The sequence below is a fragment of the Puma concolor genome, chromosome C1, assembly GCF_028749965.1.
Source record: "Puma concolor isolate L17-30 chromosome C1, mPumCon1.1.hap2, whole genome shotgun sequence".
Classification (NCBI taxonomy): Eukaryota; Metazoa; Chordata; class Mammalia; order Carnivora; family Felidae; genus Puma; species Puma concolor.
Genome location: NC_141674.1, coordinates 222,430,222 through 222,455,431, shown reverse-complemented (window position 1 = coordinate 222,455,431; position 25,210 = coordinate 222,430,222). Strand labels below are relative to the sequence as shown.

Here is a 25,210-nt window from a genome sequence, read left to right as displayed (position 1 = left end):
TGGCCACGAGGCCCTAGGTGACTCTGGGACCTGAGCCGCCCACCTCGAGCCACGCGTTACAGGGTCCTCACCGCGGAGCGAGGCGGGAAAAGGAAGTAAAAGGCGCAGATACCGGAAAAGAAGTAAAGCTGTCTTTTGCCTAGATGCATCGCTCACCTGCATAGAACATCCAAAGGAATCCACGAAAAACCTTGTGAATTTGGCAAGGTTAGAAGACAGGTTAATAGAGAAAAATCAACTGCACTTGCATACATTAAGAATAAACAATTGGACATAAAAGTTTAAAATACCATTTACGGTAGTCAAAACTAACGCACCCGGGAATAGATCTAACGAAGGCTATGGAAGCCCTTGCGCCGAAACATTGTGGAGTATAATTTAAAAGACCCAAATCAATGTTCATGGGAAGGAATTCATATTTTGATGATTTCCGTTGTCTTTAACTCGATGCATAGATTTACTGCAATTCCTATCAAAATTCCAGGAAGCTATGCTGAAAAAATAGACAAGATGATTCCAAATTTACACGAACATTCAAAGGATCTAGGAGAGGAAAAGCAATCTTTCAAAAGAGAGAGCAGAATCGGAAGACTTGAACTAATTGGTTTCAAGACGGCTCACGAAGCTGCGTTACCGAAGGCGGTACGCGACAGGGAGGAGGCCGTGACACGGGGGAGAGGCCAGAAGCAGGTCTGCTCTGCTGGTCAGTGGCAAAGCGGCCGCCCCAGTCAAGTGGGAAAAGGACAGTCTGTTTAACAATCGTTGCTTGAACGACTGGCTGTCAGCGCGGAAAAACGGCAAACCCTGGCTCCTTTCCACCCCATTCACAAAATTAGCATAAAGTGCACCATGAACCCCTCCACACAAAAGCTGACACCGCAAAGTTTCCAGAAGAATCTTCCTATGAGGATATCAATGTCAGCAAAGGTGTTCTGGAGAGGTTCCCGACAGCACAGACCACGAGAGAAGCCGCAGGAGCTCACCAAAGGAAAAGACGTGCCCTTTGGAAGACACGATTAAGAAAATGAAATGGTAAGCTGCGGGGAGGGAGAAAAGGCTCACCACTCTTCCGGCAGTATCCCGAATCTATAAAATAACGACCATAGGGGCGCCTGGGTGGCGCAGTCGGTTAAGCGTCCGACTTCAGCCAGGTCACGATCTCGCGGTCCGTGAGTTCGAGCCCCGCGTCGGGCTCTGGGCTGATGGCTCGGAGCCTGGAGCCTGTTTCCGATTCTGTGTCTCCCTCTCTCTCTGCCCCTCCCCCGTTCATGCTCTGTCTCTCTCTGTCCCAAAAAAAAATAAAAACGTTGAAAAAAAAAATAACGACCATAAATTGACAATAAAAAAGAGGACAATCAAGGAATAGGAACAAATGCTTGAGCCGACAAGTCTCACAAGAAGACTCACACGTGGCCAGTCTGCACGTGAAAAGATGCTCGATATCATCGGTCATCGGCGAAAGGCAAATGAAAACCAAATCACGTGCGCCGTCACACCCACTAGACAAGAAGACAACACCAGACATCGGTGAGGCTGTGGAGGGACTGGGACTCTCGGATGCTTCTGGTGAAGATGTAAAATGTTAGGAGCACTTCAGAGGGTTTTGTGGCGTCTTATAAAGCTGAAGGGTTACGGTGGGACCCCACGATTCCCTCGTAGTTATTTTCCCAAGAGCAGTGAACACGTGTGTCTGTGCAAGGCCACGTGTAGGAAAGTCTATCACAGCCTTATTCATAATAGTCCCCAACGGGAAGGTCCCTTCACAGCGGATGATAAACAGATTGTGATCTATCCGTACAAGGGAAAAGCACCAGCAAGGAAGACAGTGTCCCCGCGTCCCCACGGCAACACGCGTGACCATCAAGAGTGTTAAACGAAGGCAGCAGACACAATAGGGACTATGTCACGCAAACACCTACAAAGCTGGTCTGTGCTGACGGTCCGGTGGGGGCACTGACCGGCTGGGGGCACAGGGCACCTGCCACCGGATGGGGATTCCTTTCTCATCCCCATGTCTGCTGCAGGAAAAACCCAATCAGGACAGGGCTGCTGTTGGGACAAAGGCCACGTCTCCAAGGTGGCCCACACGGCCCTGTCCAGCCTTCTCTGGAAGAGCCTCCCTCCACCCACCTTCCACTTCTGGATTCAGACCCTCGGTCCCCTCAGCTCCCGTGTGCGTCTCTCCTGGTGTCCGTGAGCTCACGGGGCGGACGGCCTCCGGTCATCCCCGTGACCCCAGCGGCCTCCAGACGTCCCCCACGACCCCAGCGCACTCAACCGTGCCGGCCGGCACCTGGGTGAGTGACGGGGGCCGAGCCAGGCCGACCCCTGCCCTACACAAGGTCACGGGCTGTGGGTGTCCACCTCCGCTTGAGGCCCTCCTCCGGGGACTCTTAGGACCAGTGAGGATGTGGAGGCACGGGTGCAGCTGTGATCGAGTAGAGCCGAGGCTGCATGTTCCAGAAGTCTTAGGAGAAGCTAAGGGCGCCTGGGCAGAAACCCCAAGTAAGGGGGCAGTTAAGGGCCAGAGGGCCAGAGGGGGCCAAGCCAAGAACAGGGAGGGGTCGGGGTGCAGAGGCCACGCTCAGATATGCATCTGAGGCCCCCAGACTCTCAGCACATGTGGAAGCCCGTGTGCCTACGTCGTGACCTTCAGTCTTCCCAGGTCAAGTCCTGGCTGTGTGCTCCAGGCATGTTGGCGCCTTAATCTCTGTGACTCTGATCACAAGTCATGAGTAATAAGCCCTGTGGGTCATGGGGGGTGCCCTGGTGGTGTGGGGGGTGCGGTATTTTGCAGGTGCGAGATCTGGGGCAGGGGGTATGGTGACAGGGCCCCTACACACTGTTTTCCAGCCCTGGGGAGGCCCTAGGCAAGGAACTGCCCCCAAGCAACCCCCATGAGGGCACAGTCAGGGGCCAGACTCTTCCGCCGCCCACCCTACACACAGTGAGGACAGATGACCGACGATTCTTTATTGAGTGTCCACCTGCCAGGGGCCTGTGGGGGTTGCAGCTCATTTGGGAGGTGCCGTGGGTCCCGAGCCCACGTGGTCCGCTTCCAGGAGGTGCCGCTCGAAAGGAGAAGGACTTCCTGGGGCCGGGACAGCAGCCTTCCTGCCCCCCGGGGGCCCTGACCGACAGCAGAGTCTGTTTGCTCCTGGTGCCTCCGGCCGGCCCCTCCGGGAGGGCGGGACACAGGCAGCCAGGTCACAGCTTGTTTCGGGAGCAGCGCTGCAGAGCCTCCTGTAGGGCCTGGATCACTCGGTCCACGTTCTCCCGGGTGGCGTTGCAGCCCAGCAGGCCGATGCGAAGCACCTGCAGGGGTGGGGGAGGGTCCGGGGCAGATGTGAGCCCCACCCTGAGTGAGGTCTAGGCAGAGCCAGGTCCCCCCCCCACCCTGGCACCGAGAGCTTCCCCCAGTTATACAGGGAGCCCCCCTCCCTCCCAGACCCAGGCAGGGGTGGCTCTCTTCCCTCCGCACGCACAGAGCTCCAGAAGGAAGGTCAGGATGACGGTCAGTTACAGGTCACTCAGAATCGCCCACTCAGTGGGCACAGCCAGACCCAGGCCTGGCGCCTTCAGCCTGGTCTGCCCGCTCGGAGGGAAGGACATTCTGGGTGGAATCGGAGGGGCCACACCCCACAACCTCACCAGGCTGGGGCGAAAGGGGGCAGGAGAATTCATTCGCCCAGCTCCCCCTGCAAAACCCCTGGGGTTCAGAGGAGGATGTTCCCGTGTGGGTGCCCCTGCCGTCCTGGGGAACCGATGACTGACGACCTCGGCCTGGGCCTGGCGCATGTGGCGCTCCATGTGGGGGTGGAGAATGTAACTTCCGTGGCAGGCGTGGCCAGCCCTCACCCCTGGCCACTCGGAGCAACAGCTGGCCCCTTACCTTCCCCATCGAGGGCCCAAGGCCGCCGGTGATCTCGATGTCAAAATGGTCCATGACATAGTTGACGATGTCCCTCCAGTCGTAGCCAGCGGGCACGGCCACCGCGGTGACAGTGGGCAGCCGGAGTGCCTGCGGGACAGGAGGCCCAACTCAGCCTCCTCCACGACAGCCTACGGCCAGCACCACCTGACCTGGCCCGGCCAGCCCTGGTCTCAGGCCCCAGAGGGGCGGGCAGAGATGGGGGAGGGCACGGAGGGAGCGAGAAGGGGCCCAAAGACACGGGGGTCACCATCTCTCCTGTTTCCTACTGAAACCTGGACTGGCTGGCCAGTCGAGCGGACCCTCCGCCCTCCACCCCCGCCTGGCTGGCCTGCCGGGCCCCCGGGGGCCATGGGCGTCTTCCGGCTCAGAGATCGCCCATCATTACTTTAGGCGGGGAGGCTGTCGGGGAGAGTGGGGTCACTGAGCTAAGCATCCTAAGATCAGATGCCAGGCCACTGTGACCGTAAAAATGACCGCCCAGGTGACCCCAGGACTCTGTGTCCGTTCAGAGGGGGCTGGGTAGGAGCTCTCCCCTCCCCCACACCCTCTGCCTCTCCCCTCTGTACCCTGCCCCTGCCCCTGCCCCCTGCCCTCTGCTCTCTGCCTTCCACCCCCCTCCCACTATCCCCCACCCCTTACCCCCCCACCCCCCGCCCCCACCCCCTTCCACCCACCCCCTGCCCCCCACCCCTTGTCCCCCACCTCCTGCCCCCTACCCTCTGCTCTCTGCCCTCCGCCCCTCTGCCCCCCGCCCCCTGCCCCCTGCTCTCTGCCTTCCAACCCCCTACCCCCTATCCCCCAGCCCCTGTCCCCCCACCCCCCATCCCCACCCCCTTCCACCTGCTCCCTGCCCCCCACCCCTGCCCCCCACCCCCTGCCCCCTGCTCTCTGCCTTCCACCCCCTGCCCCCTATCCCCCACCCCCTGTCCCCCCACCCCCCCACTCCCACCCCCTTCCACCCGCTCCCTGCCCCCCACCCCTGGCCCCCACCCCCTGCCCCCTGCTCTCTGCCTTCCAGCCCCCTGCCCCCTATCCCCCACCCCCTGCCCCCCCACCCCCTGCCCCCACCCCCTTCCACCCACCCCCTGCCCCCCACCCCTTGTCCTCCACCTCCTGCCCCCTGCCCTCTGCTCTCTGCCCTCCACCCCTCTGCCCCCCACCCCCTGCCCCCTGCTCTCTGCCTTCCACCCCCCTGCCCCCTATCCCCCACCCCCTGCCCCCCCACCCCCGGCCCCCACCCCCTTCCACCCACCCCCTGCCCCCCGCCCCCTGCCCCCCGCCCCCCTGCCCCCCGCCCCCCGTCCCCCACCCCCCGCCCCCCGCCCCCCGCCCCCTGCCCTCCTTACCGGATCCTTCACAAACAGCTGCAGGCCCAGCCCCTGCAGGCGCCCATGCAGATACGCCGTCACCTCCTGGTGCTGCCGCCAGCTGTTCTCCAGGCCCTGGGAGGGGAGAGGACACCCAGTGGGCAGGGCAGGGGAGGGCAGGGTGGGTCCCTCCTTGGGTGGCGAGAGAGGGGAAACTGTCTCATCCATAGCGGGGGGCAGCTTCAGACTACGGAGGGGCTCCTCTCCCAGCCCGGACTCTGATCCCCATAGAGACCCCCGAGTCCCCAGATTCGGGGCCCCGGTTCTGCCCCAGGGGCCAGACCTGGGGCCACCTCGGGGCAGTGGAAATAGTCTGGGCCTGGGGGAGCGAGTGGGGGGCCCAGCCACGGGTTGGAGCCTCGTGGCCCCCGGAGGGTGTGAGCTGGGATCACCTTGCTGCAGGTGGGACGAGAAAGGGGCTTCTGAGTCACACGCCGTCCTGTCTCCCGTCTTCCCCGTGCACGGACCCCACAATCCGCTGTCCTCGCCCCTCTCAGCCACACGCCCCCATGGTGCACGGCCAGCCTGGGTGCCGGTGACCCCCCCCCCCCCCCCAGCTCACGGGACTCCTCAGCTCCTGCTGGCTGGGCCCTGGGGTGCCGGCTCCATGAGCAGGCGCGGAAGGGCACACAAGGCCCACACCGCGTGCAGCCTCCTGGGGAGGCGGCCCCTCACGGCGCTCTTCCCGCCTCCGGGCTGCTGGCTGCAGGGTTCCCAGGAGACACCGGGATGACCCCAGCTATGCTGGGGGCAGTGTCTCCTGTCCTCTGTCCCGCAGGGCCCATGCACTCTGTGCCCCGAGAGCGTGGTCATTGCACCGGACAAAGACACTCTCCTGGTCACACCCACGTGTCCCCGCTTGGCCCCCGCCCCACCCCGCGAGCTGGAGGGTGCTGCGGGAAAGTGCTCTGTACCCCCCCCAGGACCCCTCTGCCCGCAGCCGGCCCTCCCACCCCTCTCCCCGCGCTCCTGCACGCAGCCCACCCTCTGCTGCAACGCCCCCTCTCTCTGCTGCTCCGTGGACCCGTTCTTCCTTCGGTGCAGGCCAGGCCCACCCGGCAGGCCGCCCGGCACTTAGAATCCCTCCCATCTGTGTCCTCAGAAGGGCTTGAGGGAGTCAGGAGAAGGGGCCTCTGAGAGGCCACCGGCCTCGGCACGGAGACTCCAGGGAGCTGAGAATGCTTCCCTAGGGGTCCTGCACCCACCGAGTCCCTGCTCCACGCGGCTCTCCGCCCCACTCTCCTCACCTGTTCCGCTATGAGGGCCAGACTCTCTCTCAGGCTGTACAGGCTGACGACAGGGGTCGTGTGATGGTATCTGGAAGATAGGAGGGGACTTGGTCCAGTGTCGCCGGGTGGGGGGTGGCCAGGCCCCCTGACAACGGGTCTCGCCACTTCCCAGGGGGCTGCTGTCTGGCCTGGGGGTACGGACTCAGCTGGAGAGGCAGCTAGGGCTGCAGAGAGCGAGGCTCAGGGCAGGGACACTGGCCCGATCGCCTAGGGCTGGCTCCCCACCCAGCCTGTCCTTCCCGAGAAGCTGCTGTGCCCACTGAGTAGGGCACACTTCCTGGTCCCCCAATCCCTGTGTGGGTTGCAGCGAAAGCGACTTCACGTGGAGCCCCTGGCTGAGCCCCTCTTCTTGAGAGGTGGGTAAGCCGAGGCCCAGGAATGGGAAGGTGTCGCAGGGCCAGGCCCAGAGCATCCAGAGGTTCCCTGGGTCTGGGAGGACGGGGGCCCGGGGCAAGGGTGGTAGGGGCTGTGCTGCTGGACCTGAGCTCCCGGGCCAGGGAGGGGTGGGGGGGCCGAGTGGGGGCATCGATGGCCTGACTCTGGTGAGTCCTGCGGCTACAGCTGGGGCGTGGGCCCCGAACCCGGGCTGTGAAGCTGACGAGAAGCTGGGTGTAGAGAGAGGTCACCCCCACGCCCCGCCCCCAGACGTGGCCCTGGCCCCGGCGCTGCAGTCCTCACATCCTGGGCTTGCCGTCACAGCCCCAGATGTTGGCCAGCCACTTCATGTCCAGGTAGAAGGAGACGGGCTTCGTCTTCCGAGCGTAGATCTTATTTCTGGGAACGAAGCAGCAGCGTGAGTGCCCGCCTGTCTGGCCGGAGCGCCTGGGGGTGGTCCCGTCAGGCCAGCCTGCTCCGGGGAAGCGAGCCGGAGGGGCAGGTGCCCCCAGGACCCCTGCGTTTGTGCTCAGGCCCAGGTGGGGTGTGTGTCTTCCCAGCCGCTGCACCTCGGGGGGCCAGGCGTGGTCGGGGACCTCGGCTCCTCTCCTCCCAGGCCCCAGGAATGCAGCCGATCTTGGAGCTTTAAATACACCTGTTCTCCAGACGGGCGTGACAGACAGGGCCTCTACCCGAGCTCCGTACGCAGACCACCGGCCGCTTCCTGGACCTTCCCGCAGGCGGTCAGACTTCCCACGGCCACAGACGACCCCTGACCCCATCCGGGACTGTCTCGGCGCCGCATCCCTGGGTCCTCCCCCACCCCGGCCTGGCCTGGCTCAGGGGCTGGACACTGGGGACCGGGGGCACCGGGGCTGCTGGACAAAGGTGGTCCACACCCGCCCCGTCGAGCAGCTCGTGCGTCGGCTCCTGGGCCCTGAGCCAAGGGTGGAGGCATGGGAGACAGGCACTGGACCCCCAGTCCTTGGCTTGAGGCTGGGGAACTTCCAGAATGCCAGGCCCTGCACCCTCACACACAAGCCCAGGCTCCGTGAGGAGAATCTTCTGGAGGCCAGACTGGCCAGGCCACCAGCCTCATACCGGGACCTCACCGTGCCCTGGCCACCCCCTGCCCTACGAACTCAGAGCTTGGGCACATCTGTCCAGGGTGGGCACCTGTCCAGGGTGGGTGATGGACAGGCCAGAGGTGTCTCTGAGCACAGCCCCTGAGCCCTCCCTCTCTTGCTCTGACCTCCCGCTTCGGGGGCCTTCCGGCCTCACTGCACATCCACCTCAGGTCAGGGGCCCAGGAGTCACCCACTTGGCCTTGTCACTGAAGGAGATGAGCGAGGTCCCTGGAGGCGAGTTCAGGACCTTCTGGGAGCCAGAGTACAAAACGTCAATGCCTGTGGAGAGGAGGGGCGTGTGCTCCTGGGGGCCAAGCTCCGCCCCGGGTGGGATCATCGCGGGGGTGGGGGGGGGTGGGGAGGGTGCCCACCCAGACCAGACCCCAGCAAGTCGAACAGAAGTTTTGGGCAACCTGGGGACCTGCAGCACAAGTGCTGTGTGAAGCAGGCTGGACGGTCTTGTAGGAGTGAGACCCTGACCTATGCGACGTGACGCCCTCTCCACGTAGGTGGAGTGAAATTGCAGGCCACCCGCCTACGGTCGGCTCGGGTGGAGGAACCCACGCGTGGCGTCAGTGTTGTGAGCGAGCGTGTGGCAGAACACAGGACGAAACAGGTGTTCTTGCCACATCAGGCGGCCGCTGAACTGTCGCGAAAACCGACAAGGTCACCACCTGAGATTTACGCTCTAGGTGGCTGTGAAGGGTCTTGGCAAAGCACAGGGTTCACGTCTACCGCCTTGCAGGCCCTGCAGCCGGGGCCTGAGGGAGCTGTGTGCACAAGTCCCCAGCAGCCTTGTCTGTGCAGGAGCGCCCTCTGCAGTTTACTCCTGAAAGCGTCAACCCAGAAGGAGCCCAGAGGCCTACTGACAGGAAAAGGGTGAGCCTGGCGAATTCACGCAAATTCAATCCTGCGAACTGAAACTGACGGGTAAGGGCCTCGAACGCCCCGAGCGAGCGGCGTTCGCCGACACTTCCCTGAGGTCCACACCCTCCACTGAGGACGGGGAGGCAGGGACAGGGACGGTGCGGAGGGCGTCCCGGGTTCCAACCCTGGCTTCTCGGGGCTGCACTGTCACCTGGGCTCTGGGCTGGGGCCTCCTCCCTGGCACCACGGGGACCGCCAGCCCGGGAGGCGCAGTGTGGGCATTCCGGGGACAGCCCTGTCCCCTCCCCGAGCCCTTCCTTTCGGAGCAAGGCTCTGAGGGTCAGCCCAGAAATCTCTGTTTTGACGGCCCAGAGTGCCCTGATAAGAAAAGATTCTGGAAGAAGCTTGCCCGATGGAGCAGGGGAGGGGTGGCTGTGGCCAGGCCCCACCCCCTGTGGATCGGGACTTTCTTCTGGGAGGAAACGCTGGGCCCGGAAGGCTTCTCCAGGCTGGCCGGCAAGGCGACCCTGGAAACAGTGCTTGTTGTGTGTGACAGGCCGGTGGGGACCCTGAGGCCCGGCCTGACTGACAGGGGCCCTGACACTTCTCCCACCCAGCCCTGAGGGGCTCTGAGTGCGGCTCCAGACGCTGGGGGAGCTTCTCCGCCTGCTCCCTGTAACGGGGCCGCAGAGACGCCGTATTGACCAGTCCATGGGCCGGTCCTGCCTCGGCGAGGAGAAGAGCGTCCCCTGGGGTCCTAATCCGACGGGTGCACTGCCCACGGGCTTGTAGGCACTGCCTCAGGAGTCTCCCCACCCCAGGGCCCTCTGCACCCTCTGGGCAGCAGTGGGGAGGGTGGCCGGGTGCAGGGGACACGCCTTACCTTGCTGGTCCATGTAGATGGGGGTCCCGCACAGGGATGCCACCGAGTCCACCAGGAGCAGGCAGTTGTACCTGGGGGCACAGGGCAGGACAGTGAGGCAGGAGAGGCTTCCTGGAGGGGCCGTGAAAGCCCGCACGGAAGCGTGGAGGAATTTTGGCCTCCCCCAGGGCGCCTCCTCCTGGAGGTTGAGACCTGCTGTCCAACGGGCGTTGACACCCGCCCCTCGGCCCGCCCTGGTTCCCACACACAGCCAGTCCTGGGGCCCGCCCCGCCCCGGGGCGGCGTGTGGTCCTGGGGGCGGCCGGGGCTCTGCGCACTCAGGCCCACAGGCCCGCGTGGGGCCCAGGGCTCAGGGACTGGTCCCTCTGGTAACAGCACGCTGGCCGTGTATCCAGAGCCCAGAGGGGACAGAGTCCAGAAACAGCTGAGCTGGAAACTTTGACTCTCTTCCACCTCCACACTTTCTTAGGAAACGAGAGAGGCATGGGGCCGCCTGGCTGGCCCAGGCAGTAGATGTGTGGCTCTTAATCTCAGGGTCATGAGTTTGAGTCCCACGCTGGGCACGGAGGGGACACGCGGATGTCCTGAGGGTCCCAGCGCAGGCTTGGTTTACTGGACAAGACCCCGGGGGACGGGCTGTCCTGGCAGGGTGAGCCTAACTGGCTGCGGAGAGCTCCCTCCTCCCATCCTGCGGTCAGCTCTCCAGAGCTGAATCCCACTCGACCACACCCGAGGTCTGGCCAGCCCCTTGCCGCGGTGGGGAGGCTGGAGGAGGTTAGTGGAGGTGGGAGCACCTGGTCCTGCCCTCAGCTGGGTGGAGCCCACCCAGACGCGGTGCGGAGCGAGGAGGACCCCGGGACCGACTGCATCTCACTGTGCGTGACGGAGATGGGGGGAGCCGGGTCTCCCCTGCTGCCCCCTGGCCCGGAGGGGCCTGCCCGCACCCCCACGCCCAGGCGGACTCTGAGATGTGCTCGACTCCGCCCCCCGGCACCGCCCCCTGGGCCAGGCTCACCTGTGGCAGAGCTCCCCACAGCCGTCGAGGGGCTGCAGGACGCCACTGGAGGACTCCCCCTGGGTCAGGAACAGCAGCACCGGCTTGTGCTGGGCCAGGGCCTGAGTGGGACGGATGTGCCAGCTGTGGGCACAGCCAGAGGGGGTGGGCGCCTCCCCGTGGGCCCCCCAGCCCCTCCCAGAAGGACTTTCCCTGGCGAGGGCAGGGCAGGATCTGCCCCCCTAACACTCCTTTCCTCCCCGTGGATGGGACAGATCTGGGCGGCGGAAACCGGATGGGCCTCATGTGCTGAGCCCGCGTGTGGGCTCTGGGAGGTGGGCTGGTTCTGGGAGGAGAAGGACTTTCCCCCCCGAGACAGAGCCGGAATGGGCCCAGCCTCCTCCTGCCTTGTCCTGTTGGGGCCCGGTGAGGTCAGCTGAGTCCCCAGGGTCTTGGCTGGTTGGGACGGACCTTTCCCGACGGGGAGGGCTGGCATCCTGAGTGTCAGGGCGTCCTGCTCCCACCTCCTGCCTTCAGCCCCTCTCGCCCAGCCCACAGAACCGGGCTCCTGACTCAGTTTCCCTGCCAGGCAGCCTCCCTATCAGGCTTCCCACCAGCCCCTAAGTACTGGAACGATCCTCCTGTGCACGGTCACCTGCTCCGGGGAGAGCTGAGGGTCAGCCCCAGTCTCCCAGCCCGAGCCCCCTCGGCCAGCCGGCCTCCTCCCCTCCCTAGGGCCAATGTGCCCCACCCTACCTCTTCCAACTCTTGCAGAGTGTAGTGGTTTCCAGGGTCCTTGATCATTGGGTGCACTCGGGCTCCTGGGGGCGGGGGCAGCGTGAGAGGTAAGCACCCTCCACCCCAGTGTGGAGACCGGGGGTCTGTGCTGACCGCCTCGGCCTGCGGCCGCAGGGAAGAGGAAGTGGGGTGTGCTCAGGGAGCTGAGGCTCCAGGGGTGCGCGGGATGAGAGCCACCAGGCTCAGCTCCTTTGCCCCCGCCTCGGGCTAACCTCCCCGAGCCCAGCCGGGCTCCTCCCTCGGCCAGTAGACAAGCATTTGTACAAGGCCTGGTGGGTGGGCCGCGCCTCAGCAGCGTGCGGTGATGGACCGACGGAGCAATGGACGGACGAGTGAGGCTCTGGGAGGCAGGCCTTCGTCCCGCTCTCCCTCTCGGGCCCCTGCGCCCCCCTGCACAGCGGCTCCAGAGTCGGTGTAGAAGGAAGGAGGCCGTGGGACCACCGAGCTTCAGGGGGGAGCCCAAGGCGGGGGTGCGGGTGGGGGCCAAGAAGGGTCTCGCCCGGGGTGCGCAGGGGTCAGGCAGGGCCTCTGGAACGGGGGAGCCCGTGAGGTCCGCTAGGCGCCCTGGCCTCTGCCCGACGCCGCCTCCCCTTGAAAACCGGCGTGTGAACCGAAGGGGACGGGTGAGGGGTGGGGGGCTGTCCATTAACCAGGACCGAGTGCGGCCATGTGTGGAGCTGACCGTGCAGGATGTTTCCAAAGGCCACGATCAATCATTAAACCCGCTGCACACTCCTGCTCTTGATTTCAGTCCCTCCTCAGAAAGTTTTACTCTGGAAGTGAACACCTCGTCGGTGCCTCTGTTTACTCGGCCGCTCCTGAGAGGCGGCTGTTCCTGAGACCCTGGGAGGGGGTGTCAGCCTCCAGAACCCTGTCCTGTCACAGAGCAGAGGTGAAGCCCGGGGACCCTGGGGAGCTGCGGGGGCTGTCTCGGGTTTGTGCGGAAACCTGAGGTTTGCCCACATGCTCTGGAAACAGCTGTCCTCAAGCTCTGGGCGACTGGGAGACGGGCGTCTCTCCAGCACCCCAGCGCCCGCTTGGAGGAGGCAGCAGCGGGCCTGGAGGGGGTGGGTGCGTGAAGGGGACGGGCACTTACCCGCGGAGGGGCCACGGTTGGCGCCTGGGGCGTGTGGGGTGGGTCTGCCGGGCGGGAGGCAGGTGGGAGGCCTTGGGGAAGGATGGCTCGAGGGCCACACCCCACCCTCTGCCCCGTCTCTTACCGATGCGCTCCCCGATGTCCGCAGCCCGCTGCCCCCAGATGCCGTTGACCCCGACCAGGAAGGGGTCCCCTGGCTCCAAGATGTTGAACAGGGCGGCCTCCAGGGCGCAGTGCCCCGAGCCACTGATGGCCAGGGTGAGGGGGTTCTTGGTCTGGAACACGTACTGGATGCCTTGCTTGATATCATCCATTATCTGGGGGCCGTGGGCACGCAGGTCAGACCCTACGCCTCTGCCCTCTCCCCCCTGAGGAGGACGCTCAGGGCACCCACTGCCACCACCTACGTGGCCTACCTGGAACATCTCTTTGTGCATGTGGCCAATCATCTGCTTCCCCCCGGCCACCAGGACACGCGGAGCCAGGTTAGAAGGGCCCGGCCCCAGCAGCAGCCGGTTAGGGATGGACAGGGGCCTGAGCAGGGCCTCCGGAGGGGCCACCAGCAGCTGGCGGGTGGCCATGGTCCGTGCCCAACCGGCCACCTGGGGCCCCAGGGTCGCACTGGCCCTGGCCAGCGCTCGGAACATTTCCCAGCTGGCCTCGAGCTGGTGTCTGGAGGCCGGTCGATGGGCTCCCCCGCTGCACCCTCTCTGCCTTTCGTTGTTTGTCGCTGTTACCTGACCCCTTATCGACACTTCTCCTGCATGTCAGGGCCTGACAGCCAGGGTGTTGAACCCTCGGTTGGGGGAGGTTCCTTCAGAGTCCGGTCAATGAAAAACAGAGTTTGGCAAGCTGCCCTCTGCCCTCCGGCCCCTCCCAGCTCCTCAGCGGTCGGATGCCCGGCCCCAGCCAAGTGCATCCTGCTGGGCTCAGGGGTCCCCCGAGTTTTTCTTACAGGACCAGAGAGCGGATATTTCAGACTTGGCAGGCCTTCTAGGCTGTGTTGCGGCCACTCAATCCTGCTGTGGCCGTGCAAAAGTGGCTAGAGTGGTGTTGCTGTGTGCCAATAAAACTTTATTTACAAATACGAATCGTGGGCCAGATTTGGCCCAGGGACCACAGTTTGCTGACCTAAGGGAGAGGCCTAATTTGGAAAATATATATGCCCCGTCTGTATAGACACACACTCTCTCTCTCTCTCTCTCTCACACATGCACACGCACATATACCCACCGAGGGCACAGGCATTCCTGATCCTTTTGGAAATAAGGGTCTCCTCGGCCTCTCCACTCCCGACGGCCCTGACGTTTGGTGTTCACTCACGTACCCAAGGGCACATCTGTCTGGGAGTCCTCCGCTCGCTAAGTCGACAGGTGGTTAGAATAAATGCAACGCTCGACTACTTGCAGGAAAGGAAGCCAGGCCAGCCGGGCCAGAGGCACCCGTGCAGTGGAGCCCCAGGTGCCCTGGGAAGCCGGGAAAGGCCGGAGCCCGAGCTGGTGCTCCCTGAGCAGCACCCATGCCTCGCAGAGTTCTTGACGGGGCCTGGTGGGAGCACTTGGATTCCTGCCGTGTTTAGGGCTCTGACGCCGTGGGCCTCGGTCGCCGGGGACGGGGAAGCATCGGGGCTTCCGCAGGAGACTTCACGGCGACCGAGGAGGCGGCACCCTCCCCCTGGGGCCGGGCACGCGACCTCCCCGTGCCGGCTCGATCCCCCGCCCAGCAAAGTCCCTTCCTTCAGCTCTCGTGGATGGGTCTGGGTTTGTCTGGCATCCTGGGAGCCCCGGGGACCCAGAGAGCCCGAGCCAGGCTGGGCCTGAGCACCCGGGAACCTCCACAGCCTTCGGAAGCGGTGGTGGTCTGTCCATCCGACGGGCGAGGAAGCAGGCGCAGGAGCAGGCTCCACGCCCTGGGCAGAGAGCAGCCCGGGCGGCCCCAGGGAAGGTGCGGTCCCAGCCGGCCCGGGGCATGCCCGCCATGACAGTTGGCCGGGACTTCTCCAGCTCAGTGGGCCCTCCCTTCCCCCCACTCCCCTCCCCTCCCCTCCCCTCCTCTCCCTCTCCTTCTCTTCCTCCTTCCTTCCTTCCCTCTTTCCCTCCTTCCATTCCTTCCTTCCTTCTTTCCTCCCGCCCCCCTCCCCTCCCCTCCTTTCCCTACCCCTTCCCTCCTCTCCTCTCCCTCTCCTTCTTCCCCTTCCTTCCTTCCTTCCCTCTTTCCTTCACTCTTTCCCTCCTCCCTCCCCCCTTCCCTCCTTCCCCTCCCTCCTTCTCTCCCTCCCTCCTTCTCTCCCCCTCCTTTCCCTCCTCTCCCACCCCCTCTCCCTCCCCCCTTCCCTCCTTCCCTCCCTCCCCTCTTCCCTCCCTCCCTCCCTCCCTCCCTCCCTCCCTCCCTCCCTCCCCTCCTTCCCCTCTCCCAGAGCACTCACTCTCGACCAGGACCCTCTGGCTGCTCCAGCTCATGTAGTATCAGCAAGAGGAAAAGTAGAAGCCCTAATGGGTAGGGGAGGAGTGGGGACTAGAGGAGTCCGGGGTGCTGGGAGCCGAGAGCCTGGAAGAGGGGAGAACCCCAGGGGGCTGCCGGGAAGCACTGGGGGCCTGGAGAGTGGGGAAGGGTGCCGGTCCCAGGGCCAGGAGGGCAGTGAGGTCCCAGGGGGAACCGCAGGGGCCGAAGGACAAAGGTGGGGGGTCTACGCAGCTGGAGGCCCGTGTCAGGAGGACGTGTGCAGACCCCCTAATGGAGCCGGCATTCTCAGCTCCTGCCCCACCGTGGCACCTGCCCCACCACAGCCTGGTGAGCCTGCGTAGCCCTGGGCCCCGGGAGTCACGGTGCGGTGTCAGCCCGGCCCGGCCCTGGTGAATCCTCCCTCTGCCCTGAGCTGGTCAGACAGGACACACCGCACCGTGCGCCTTTCTGCCCGCTAAGAACAAGGACAGCATGCCCTCCCCGGGGCCGGGCACCCTCGGCTCAGCAGCTGCCCTGGCTCTTTCCCTTGGTGGCGGCACCCCTTCCTCTGGGCCCCCTTCCCTCCCGGCTGGGGGGTTGCACCACCTCCCCCTGTGTCCTCCAGGCACACACACCCCTTCACTCCAGTCTAACACGTGCCTCTGTGCCTTGGCACGTGCTGTTCCCTCTGCCTGGAATGCTTGTCCCTTTCTTTGCTCAGCCCTGCTTGCTCTTCTCTTGGGCTGTGGCCAAGCCTCCCGTCCAGGGAGTCATCTCAGCTGCGTGGGGTCCCCCGGACGCCCTTCCGCCGAGCCGTGTGCCGCATGCCAGCCGGGTCACACGGTCCGGCCCGCCCCACCCCGGGGAAGGACCCCGCTTTGTGCGGTGCGGCACGTGGGAGGGAGGGGGAAGCCTGGGTCTGGGAGGACTGGCCGGTTCGTCCCAGCAGGTGGGTGGGCGGGCACAGGCCAGGAAGCCAGAGGGGGTGTGCACGTTGTTCCCAAACAGGAAGGAACCCTGTGTCAGCGACACGGGGGCGGAGGGGGGAGCTGTTGCAATCCAGAGAGGCGTCGCCTCAGGCCAAGAGCCCATTGGGAGCCGAGGGAGCCTGTGACGACAACCGGCAGGCGGCCAGGCAACCGACCTCTGTCTCCGGAGCCCTGGAGATAAGGGCCACCTGGCCAGGTGCGCCTCGACCTCAGCTCGACACCAGACCAAGCGAGGCACCCAAGACCAAGGACAGCACCCACCCCGGAGAGTGTGCCGGTCAGCCAGGGCCTGGGTGGGGCGTGGAGTCCTCCCCCCGGCGCCTGGGTGGTCCTCCCTGGCCAGCTCCCCGTCGGCCCAGGCGGTCTGGCGTCTCCATTCGGCCGTGGGCCCCTCGGCTGCCGCCTGCCACGCCGTGATACAGAGTCTGTGTTTTCACCTCCGCTTTTCCACAGTGGACGTGAAAAGTGCAGGTGACTGCTTTTGCCTACGGGTCTGCTGCCCGCCGTGCCCCCGAGCTGCGTGAGGAAGGCAGGGCACGTGCCGTCTGTCCCCCGGCGCTCGAGGTGGACGGTGACCCGGTCTGTGGGCCACACAGGCCCGCTCCCCTCTGCCGGCCGCCCGCTCCTCCCCGGCGTCTCCAAGATGCTGTTTCTCAAACTACGGCTAGAGCCAGCCTGCTGGGACACCCCAGGCCAGGGAAGGCCATTAGAGGCCCTGTGCTCACCTTCCCACAGACAGCCCGCCGGGTCCCAGGAGGGGGCAGGGATTGGCCTGAAACCTCCGTCTCAGCCCGAGGGGCAGGACTGTCCCCAGCAGGGGCCGCCTGCTGTGAAGTGCGGCTTTCAGCTCGGCAGCGTCCAGCCCCAGGTGTTCAGGCCGTGACGGAGGGGTCTCTGCCCAGTATGTGTCATACAGAGCCTGCCCCACTGAGAGGCCCCTGAGAAGATACTGTGTCCCTGGGTGATGGCTTAGTTGTGTGGCAAGAGGCGCCACAGGCCCGTCTTGACCGTCTGCTGGCTAGACCGCTGAGCTGCCTCCCTGGGGCACAGGGCGCCCTGGGGTGCGGGACACAGGGGTCCGAGAGTGAAGGACGTGCACCTGCAGGGCAGACCCGGGAGCCCAGCCCCGTGTGGCAGCGCTGAGACGTGGGGACGGCCCACGGGCTTCAGCCCTGCGCCTGGGAAGGCCGGGAAATTCGGCGGCCGAGGCTCCTCTCCCGGGCAGCCCACCGCATCCTCACCGCTGCCCGCTTGTCTGAGCGCCGGCTCCCCAGGTCACCCCCGTCCCCATCTCTCTGCGCCTCCGAGGCTGCACACGGGCTCCGATGCTCTGCCCACCCTGGACCCCGGGCTCTCCCTGATTTCCCCCCAAAACACCACCCACTTCCCGTGCTGCCCCTGGTCAGCCTGAGCGTGCTGGGTAAAGCACCCCTTCCAGGTAAGGAGGGGGACGCATGGGGGTGCCCCGGGGGTATGGGCACAGCCTCTAAGTTCTGGAAGGGCTCAGGAGTTAGAATTTCATGGATTCATCTGTTCCCCAGGCTGCACCGAGCTGGGTGAGGTTGGGGGAGCAGGGGTAGGGCCCAGCTGTGCCCTCCAGGGACCCACTGCTGGTTCTCAGAGAGAGAAGCCTCCTGGCCCCATCCTCAGGACCCTTGGGGGCCCCACCACAGGGCTGTGAACAGGCTCAGGGTGGGGCTCAGAGAGGAGGGGCCGGGCCCTCTCCCCTGGAGGTGGGGGGCCCGGGCAGGTATCTGGAGTCACCTGCAGCCTGATCAGTGTCCTCGTCCAGTGTCCTCATCCATAAGTCAGGGAAGGCACCAAGGGCCACAGGGACCAGGGGAGACCAGGGTGCCAATTACTACAGAGCCTCTGGGCCCCCATCACACTCCTCTGGCTCCGGGACTCAGACTTTTAGGGATTTAAGGCTTCTATGAGCCTGAGAGTTATGCCTACGTCAGGACGACCCAGCAGCACTCTCCCGTCTGAGATGAGCAGAATCCAGGCCAAAGTCGGGGGACGCCGCTGGGGCTGGCCCCACTGCCCTGTGCCGCACCAAGGCTGCCACTCCCACTGCTGGAAAATTCTGCCCTGGTGCCAGGGAAACAGATCCCAGTGGCTTCTGGCTGTCGTAGATTGGATGGGGTCCTCCCCAAATATATGTGCTAGTCCTGGTGAATGTGACTTATAACAGGGTCACTGCAGATGTGATCAAGTTAAGATGAGGCCACACTGGAGTAGGGGGGACCGCAATCCAATGGCTGCTGTCCTCACAAGGAGGGGGAAGTTTGGGCACAGACACAGAAGAGGCCATGTGACAACGGAGGCAGAGATGAGAGTGATGGGGCCACAAGCCACGGACTGCCAGCAGCAGAGACGCTGGAAGATGTACGTGGGCAGGAACCTCTCCTACGCCGGCCTCCAGGACAGAGACAATAAACTGTCATGTCTGAGCCTCCCCGTTTGAGGTCATCCGTTACAGCAGACCCAGGGCACCCACACATCGTGTCCAGGAAAGGGTTGACCAACAGGCCCCGCTGCCCTCCTCGGGAATGCCCGCCCACCAGGTAGCCCGCGGCTGGCACTCATGGATCAGAGGACCTTGCTGCCCCCTGACATCTGTGTGGTCTGTGCGGCGTGGTTTCAGCTGAGCACCCGCTTCCGCCCGGGCATCCAGAATCTACGCCAGGCCCGGGGGGCCCCGTGCCCAGCCCCCGATTAAAACCCCGGGTGCTGCGTCTCTCACAGGCACCTGGTGGTGGCCTGTGTGAGTGCACAGGGAGGGCGCCCGGGAGCTCAGGCCTGCTCCCCCGACTTCTCCCTTCCTGCGCGCCCTACCATTTCTGTGTTGTGAATCCCAGCTGGGAGCGCGGCCTGTGCTGTGTCTCGGGGGGCCCCCGTGAGTCACCGAGCCGGGTGGTCTTGGGGACCCCAACAAGTATGTGCAATTGACTTTTTAAACCTCAGGAAATTGAATGCTTTCCCTTAGCACCCACAACCGTGTGAACAGACCCACATTTCTGTCCTCCACGCGACAGACGTCTGCCTCATTTCTTCCGGAAACATTCTGGGAGAGGTTCTGGCATTTTGCGTCATCGGTTCGTATTTTTGTTTATTTAGCACCATTCACGTGCCTTCTGCGTGTCAACCACACGAGAATGAACAATTCTGAACAAGATGCCGGAGCCGAGTGGCCTCGCTGCTCCAGGGCGCGACCCCGGATGGTGCAGGGCCTGCGGCCTCAGGGAAGTACCCAGGGTAGCGAGCGCACGCACTCCGGGCGGGAGCGACCGGCCGGGAAACTTTCTGGCAGGAGCACATCTGAGACAAGATCTGACAAGGAGAAAGGTTAACCAGGGCTATAAAGGCGGGGTGCAGAGTGGGCCAGGCCCGTGGAGCAGGGCACAGTCAGGAACGGAGGGAGGCCCTGCGTGGTTTCTCCGGAGAGCCCCACGGAATCACGGACTTTACCTATGACAGTCACAGATCACAGCAAGAAAGTGCTTCAAGAGTCGGCCAGGAAAGGGAGGTGCCTCTTCCTGGGCAACCTCCTGTGTCTGGAGGGGACAGTGTCCCAAACATGAGTATCAGAATGCCCAGACTTTCTGGTTCCGGAAGACTGGGGCAGGCCCGAGAATCCACATTTCAGCAGGGAGCCCGAGAAGATCAGGCTTCTCAGTGGGTATGTCTGGGGTCAGAGGTCATTCAACTCCAAAAGCCTGTGCTTGGACCCCACCTTGCCCAGGGAGCCACTGGGGGACCGGACAGAGGTGAGAACACCACACGTTGGCCCCACGGGAAACAGCGACACCCAGTGGCCAGACTGAGGCCCCACGGGGAGCCTGGAGAAAGCCGCGTAGGAGGATTGTTGCAGGTGGGGCAGAGGCGAGGCTGGGGGTCTGCGGGCACGGGTGCAAGCTGGGCGGAAGGTCTGCGTGGGTGCACGTCGGTCCCAGGTGGTAGTTGGATGCTCACTTTCTTGCACGAAGAATTTTGAGCCCGGCCGTGCTCTGGGTGTGAGCAAAGAGACAATGACCTTCTGTGGCCGGAGCCTGTGGGGACTCACGGCGGCAGTGACCGCTGATGCAAGCAGGAAGGCTGCAGACAAGGCCTGGGGAGACGTGGGGGTGATGTTGGGACCCCTGACAGGAAGTTGTTCTCACTGCCTGGCCAAAAGCGCGGGTCACAGAGAGTTCTGGGGGGTACCGGGCCCCCCTCTTCAGCTGCATCCACCTGGGAAGGGTTGAAACCAAAAGCCCAGGTGGGAAGTAGGTTCCGGGGTGTTCTAGAAGCACGGGCAATGGGTGGGTGGTAGTCCTGTCCTTATATTTTACAGAACTGAACTCAGCCAATCGTTGAATCCCCTGGAAGAAAGTCTGCTGCTATTCTGTTTACAGATGAGGAAACTGAGGCATGGAGCAGTTCACCCCCCTGGACTGAGCTTTACTGGGCCACTGGGCCGCCGTGGGCTTCCGTTCGTGGTGACCGGCAGGGCTCCTTGTCCCCGGCCCCAGGTGACCATGCAGAGGAAGAAAGCTCTGGGCCACTCTCAGGTACATGCTTGCCATCAGGGCTCCAGCTGGGGTCTCCCCAGGAGTTGGGCCCGTCTGCTCCAGCTGGGCCAGGGCCCTGGGCCTCCGCGGAGGGAGCCAGGCAGAGGCAGCTCCCGGAGGCAGTCCGGGCCCGAGGCTGCTTATGGCTCACGCACAGCGCGTCCCTGTTGGGAGGTCTCCGCTAAGCCTTTCTACCACTTCTAGATGTGTTCTGGGTCCTACCTCTTTCCCCCCTTGTTCCCAGAATGTGGCTCAGACCCCGAGGTCACTGGGGTCTCGTCCCGTGCATACCTGGCAGAGGAAGCTTGCTCTAGCAGGGCCTGCACAGGCCACGCCCTGGGCCCTGAACTCCCCGGGGGGACCCTGGTCTCTGCTCCACCGTGGCCCGGGACGCCCCTCCACACGGCCCCCGCCGTTTCGCCCACGTTCCCCCAGCGAAGGCACCTGAGTGGGGCCCCCGGCCACTTCCAAGGAGGCCTGAATCCCCGGGCAAGCAATGCGGGGTGCGGTCCGCTCACACCAACTCCCCGAGAAGGCTCAGCAAACAGCACCGTCACTGTCGTCGGGACTGGCCTCCTGGCTCCTTCACACATCCTCTCGAATAACCAACGAGAAAGGAATTGATCCTCAAACTCCTTCCTCCAAGGTCAGCCTCCTTTCTGCCAAGATCTAAGAAAAGATTTAATTTCAGTCACTTCTGCTGCCAGTTTCAATTCTGCAATGTCATCTTCCGAGCCGCGAGTCTGAATTACACCCTGTGCACCCTGGGTGCCGCGCCGTCTTGGTTGAGGCGAGCAGAAGACCCTCCGAGGGAGCCCCGTGTGCCGAGGAGAGGGGCGTCGGAGGCCTTTCACACACAGCTTTGTGCAGAAGGGGTCCCGTCCCGAATGATCGACAAGCACATCATCACGTGCAAAACAACACAGATTTGGGGGCCACATGGGCAGGAAGATCCTGACAGCCAGACACACGGACGTGAACGAACGACCTCTGAGTACAAAAACTGTGTCAGGGACGTGGCCACAGGAGTGCCTGGGAGGGGAAGGGGCTCCTGGCGGCCCGAGAGTAGCGGGTGCTGCACGCGCTCGTGAACAGGAGCAGGACGGCCGGACTCCTGTGGGATGTGCGTGCGGTGGCCGCTGCAGCCACGGAGCCTGACACGAGCCGGACACGAGCCTGACGCAGCTTCGTGATCTAAAACGACAGGGGAGGGGTGCCTGGGTGGCTCAGTCGGTTAGGCGTCCGACTTCGGCTCGGGTCATGATCTCATGGTCCGTGAGTTCGAGCCCCGCGTCGGGCTCTGGGCTGACGGTTCAGAACCTGGAGCCTGCTTCAGATTCTGTGTCTCCCTCTCTCTCTGACCCGCCCCCATTCATGCTCTGTCTCTCTCTGTCTCAAAAATAAATAAACATTAAAAAAAATAAAACGACGGGAGTTGTTCGCACCTTCGCGGAATAGAAGCCAAACACCTCTGCAGACGTTGTAAACATTTCCTCCTCGTTGGATATTTCTTGTCCTTGAACTGTTGCTGGTTGATTCTGTCACATTCGAGTTCCAGATTTTGATGTGGCCACATCTGCTGGGCTGGTCCTGCACGACGTCTGGATACCTCATGCTCCAGTTTTCTGCCCTCATGATCTGGTGCCCGAAGCCCTTTGCTAATACCATCCCGCTAGGGGATTCAGATTTCGGGAGGACATAAACATTCAGTCTATTAGCTCCTGTGAGAAAACCTTGGTAATTAACACTTGCTTAGAAAATTACCAATTTGGGCGGGGGGGGGGGGGGCGGGCGCCTGGTTGGCTCAGTTGGTTGAATGACTGACTCTTGATTTTGGCTCAGGTCATGATCTCATGGTCCCTGGGATCAAGCCCCGAGTCAGGCTCTGAGCTGATAGTGAGGAGTCTGCTTGGGATTCTCACTCCCTCTCTCTCTGTCCTTGCCCTGCGCACACGTGCTCTCTCTCCCCAAATTTATAAATTAGTAAATAAATAAATAAAAAGAAAGAAAGTTCATTCCTTTGTTTTCAGTGTAAATCCATGACCCTCCCCCCTGGTTAAAAAAAAAAAAAAAGATTACCAATTTGTTTAGATTTTCACCTTTTATATAAAGATTTAAAGTGCATTTGTTCTGTAGTTACATTTTCTCCTTTTCAAATAACTAAGCCTTTTTTTTCCCCCTGAGTCTGGATTTTGTTTATTTTCTCCTCCATAACTCCAGGTTTTACCTTATCTCTTGAAAACTCTCTGCTGAACTTTGTTGTTGTTACTTACCATCTGAATTCTGGGGTTGAATATAAGTCAATCATTTTCAGTCCTTCTTGAATTCTTATCAGGGGGGCCTGGGTGGCTCAGTGGGTTGAGTGTCGGACCCTTGACTTCCACTCAGATCATGATTTCACACTTCGTGGGATCGAGCCCCATGAGGTTGAGCTGGAGCAGGGCTGTGCTTCGTGGAGCCTGCTTGGGATTCCCTCCCTCCTGCTCCCCTTTCTCTGCTTCTGCGTGCCAGCGCAAATTCTCTCTCTCTCAAAAGTAAATAAACATTAAAAATAGTTCTTATCAAAGCATTTAAGGCTCGCGTTTGTGTCCCTTTATTTAAGTTTATTTCTTTGGAGAGAGAGAAAGAGGGAGAGAGAGCGAGCGAGCACATGTGCCAGCAGGGGAGGGGCACAGAGAGAAGGAGAGAGAGAGAATCCAAGCAGGCTCCGTGCTGTCAGCGCAGAGCCTGACATGGGGCTTGAACTCACGAACCGTGAGATCAGAACCTGAGCAGAAACCAAGAGTCAGACGCTCAACTCACGAGCCACCCAGGCGCCCCTCATTTGCTTCTTTTAACACAGGGGCTGCATCGGACTGACACCAATGAGGACCCCCTCCTTCACCCCTGCCCAGAGTGCCATTTCACTTCTGTCTCCCCCTTTAGCCAAATACATTTTTCATTTCCAAAGTGCTTGATGTTTTCTCCTTGGGCTGTGTTTTTCTGGTTTGCTCTCTTTTTTGTTACCTTGGACTCAGAAAAAGATGACCTATACAACTTCTTCTGTGAATAATTTACTGACGTTTGAGGGGGGTGGGGCTCGAGGCCTAACTGAAATGCTGTCAGTGTTCATGGGCTTTGGTGAGGGTCCTGTCAGCGGGCTCGCGGAGTCCGCAAAGGGCATTTAGTCACCGTGGGCAGGGCTACGGGCCCCCTGAGTTGGGGGTGAGTCCCAGGCGTCAGCTGCACTGAGAAGCCTCGCCGGTCCTGGAGGGTACAGGGCGGGGGCCGTACTGGAACCCGGAGTAGGCCGTGGAGGGTCCAAAGCCCTCGACGAGCATGGCAAACCACTAGGGGTGCTCTGAAAAGGCGGAGACGAGGGACACCTCCCTGCACCCGCACCCCGCCCTCTGATCTCCTGCTGGACCCTCCCACTGGCTGAAACCAGGGAGGTCAGAGGACCCAGAGAGGTCAGCCCCCAGGGACAGAGCGGGCAGAGGCTGACTGGGGAGGCAGGGGCCAGGTCTGGAGGGGGTCCCCACCCTGCATACCCCCAGGCACGGCCGTGACAGGATGTCCCCTGCCTCGCTGTAAGTTCCTGTGGAAGGGCCTGTCTTCACTAAGACTGCTCAGGCCCAAGCCCTCAGCAGCATCTGGTGGTGTGCTGAACGTTCTTTGCATACGGGACCTCTGACCTCCAGGCTCTGTCTAGTGCCCGGCTGCTGCTCCCCCGACCCCCTCCCCACCCCCTCGGCTTTCCCTGCCAGCAGCAGAATCCGTCCTGGAATTTTCTGGGAGTGCTCAGTCTGCTTTCTCCCCACCCCCCCCAACCCTGCTCAGCTCATTGCGGGCAGTGGGGCGTCCTGATGTAGCCCCACCTAACAGACGGCATCTTAAGGACACAGAGAAGGACAGCCCTTCCTGTTCCCTCCCCCTACAAGCCCCAGACACAGCTCAGAGCTTGTAGGGTCTTTGTGGATGTGCAGGGGAGGGACAGGGGAGCTCCAGGTGGGGACTCCGATTGACCTTTAGGGACCTCCTTCTGGTCTGGTCACACGAGGAGCCCCCAGAAGCAGCCGTTCTGTGGACACGGTCCCCCCACAATGGGCTCTGGCTCAGCCCAGCTGCCAGCTGCTGCCAGCCAGACACTGAGTCAGCATCTGGCCCGCAAACAGAGCCCAGCAGAGCGGTCCACACGCCGTGCAGGGCCCCTCTGGGTCTCCCGGGCCAGAAGCTCAGGGGCTCGTCCACTTGGGACCTTGCCAATCTCCACCCGGTTCTGCTCTGTCCCACCCACGGTTCCAGGCTTCCGAGTCTGACACCCAGCAATGCCTGTCTCCTTCAGGCCATCTCACTCCTTCATAAAATGGAATATAACGTTGGTCTTACCTCCTGGGTGATTCAGCAGTAAAGTGAGAGCAGGTATTGCAAAGGGACAGGTGTGCTCTTCCAAATACAGATTCCTCCCTGCTGGCTGGGAGGATGCTGTGAACCAGAGCCTCCATTAATTAAAGCCT

The 25,210-nt window shown here is 62.8% G+C and overlaps 1 protein-coding gene across 1 annotated transcript; it reads right to left on the bottom strand.

The window, feature by feature from the left end:
* Positions 1 to 2,958: 2,958 nt before the first annotated feature.
* On the bottom strand, positions 2,959 to 13,515 carry AGXT (alanine--glyoxylate aminotransferase). The gene is made up of 11 exons (XM_086720166.1): positions 13,147 to 13,515; positions 12,855 to 13,047; positions 11,593 to 11,657; positions 10,858 to 10,958; positions 9,843 to 9,913; positions 8,287 to 8,371; positions 7,269 to 7,364; positions 6,549 to 6,618; positions 5,281 to 5,376; positions 3,893 to 4,021; positions 2,959 to 3,315 (listed from the first exon to the last, which is right to left on the bottom strand). Exons 1-11 carry the CDS (start codon positions 13,375 to 13,377, stop codon positions 3,208 to 3,210), a joined length of 1,245 nt encoding a protein of 414 aa, XP_086576292.1. The 5' UTR covers positions 13,378 to 13,515; the 3' UTR covers positions 2,959 to 3,207.
* Between the last annotated feature and the right edge of the window lie 11,695 nt (positions 13,516 to 25,210).

Coding starts and splice junctions, on each gene's coding strand:
- AGXT (XM_086720166.1), bottom strand. CDS start 13,377: ATGTTCCGAGCGCTGGCCAGGGCCAGTGCGACCCTGGGGCCCCAGGTG. Junction 7,365..8,286: donor TCCTTCAGTGACAAGGCCAA/GTGGGTGACTCC, acceptor CTTCGTTCCCAG/AAATAAGATCTACGCTCGGA. Junction 4,022..5,280: donor AGCTGTTTGTGAAGGATCCG/GTAAGGAGGGCA, acceptor CCTGTCCCGCAG/GCACTCCGGCTGCCCACTGT.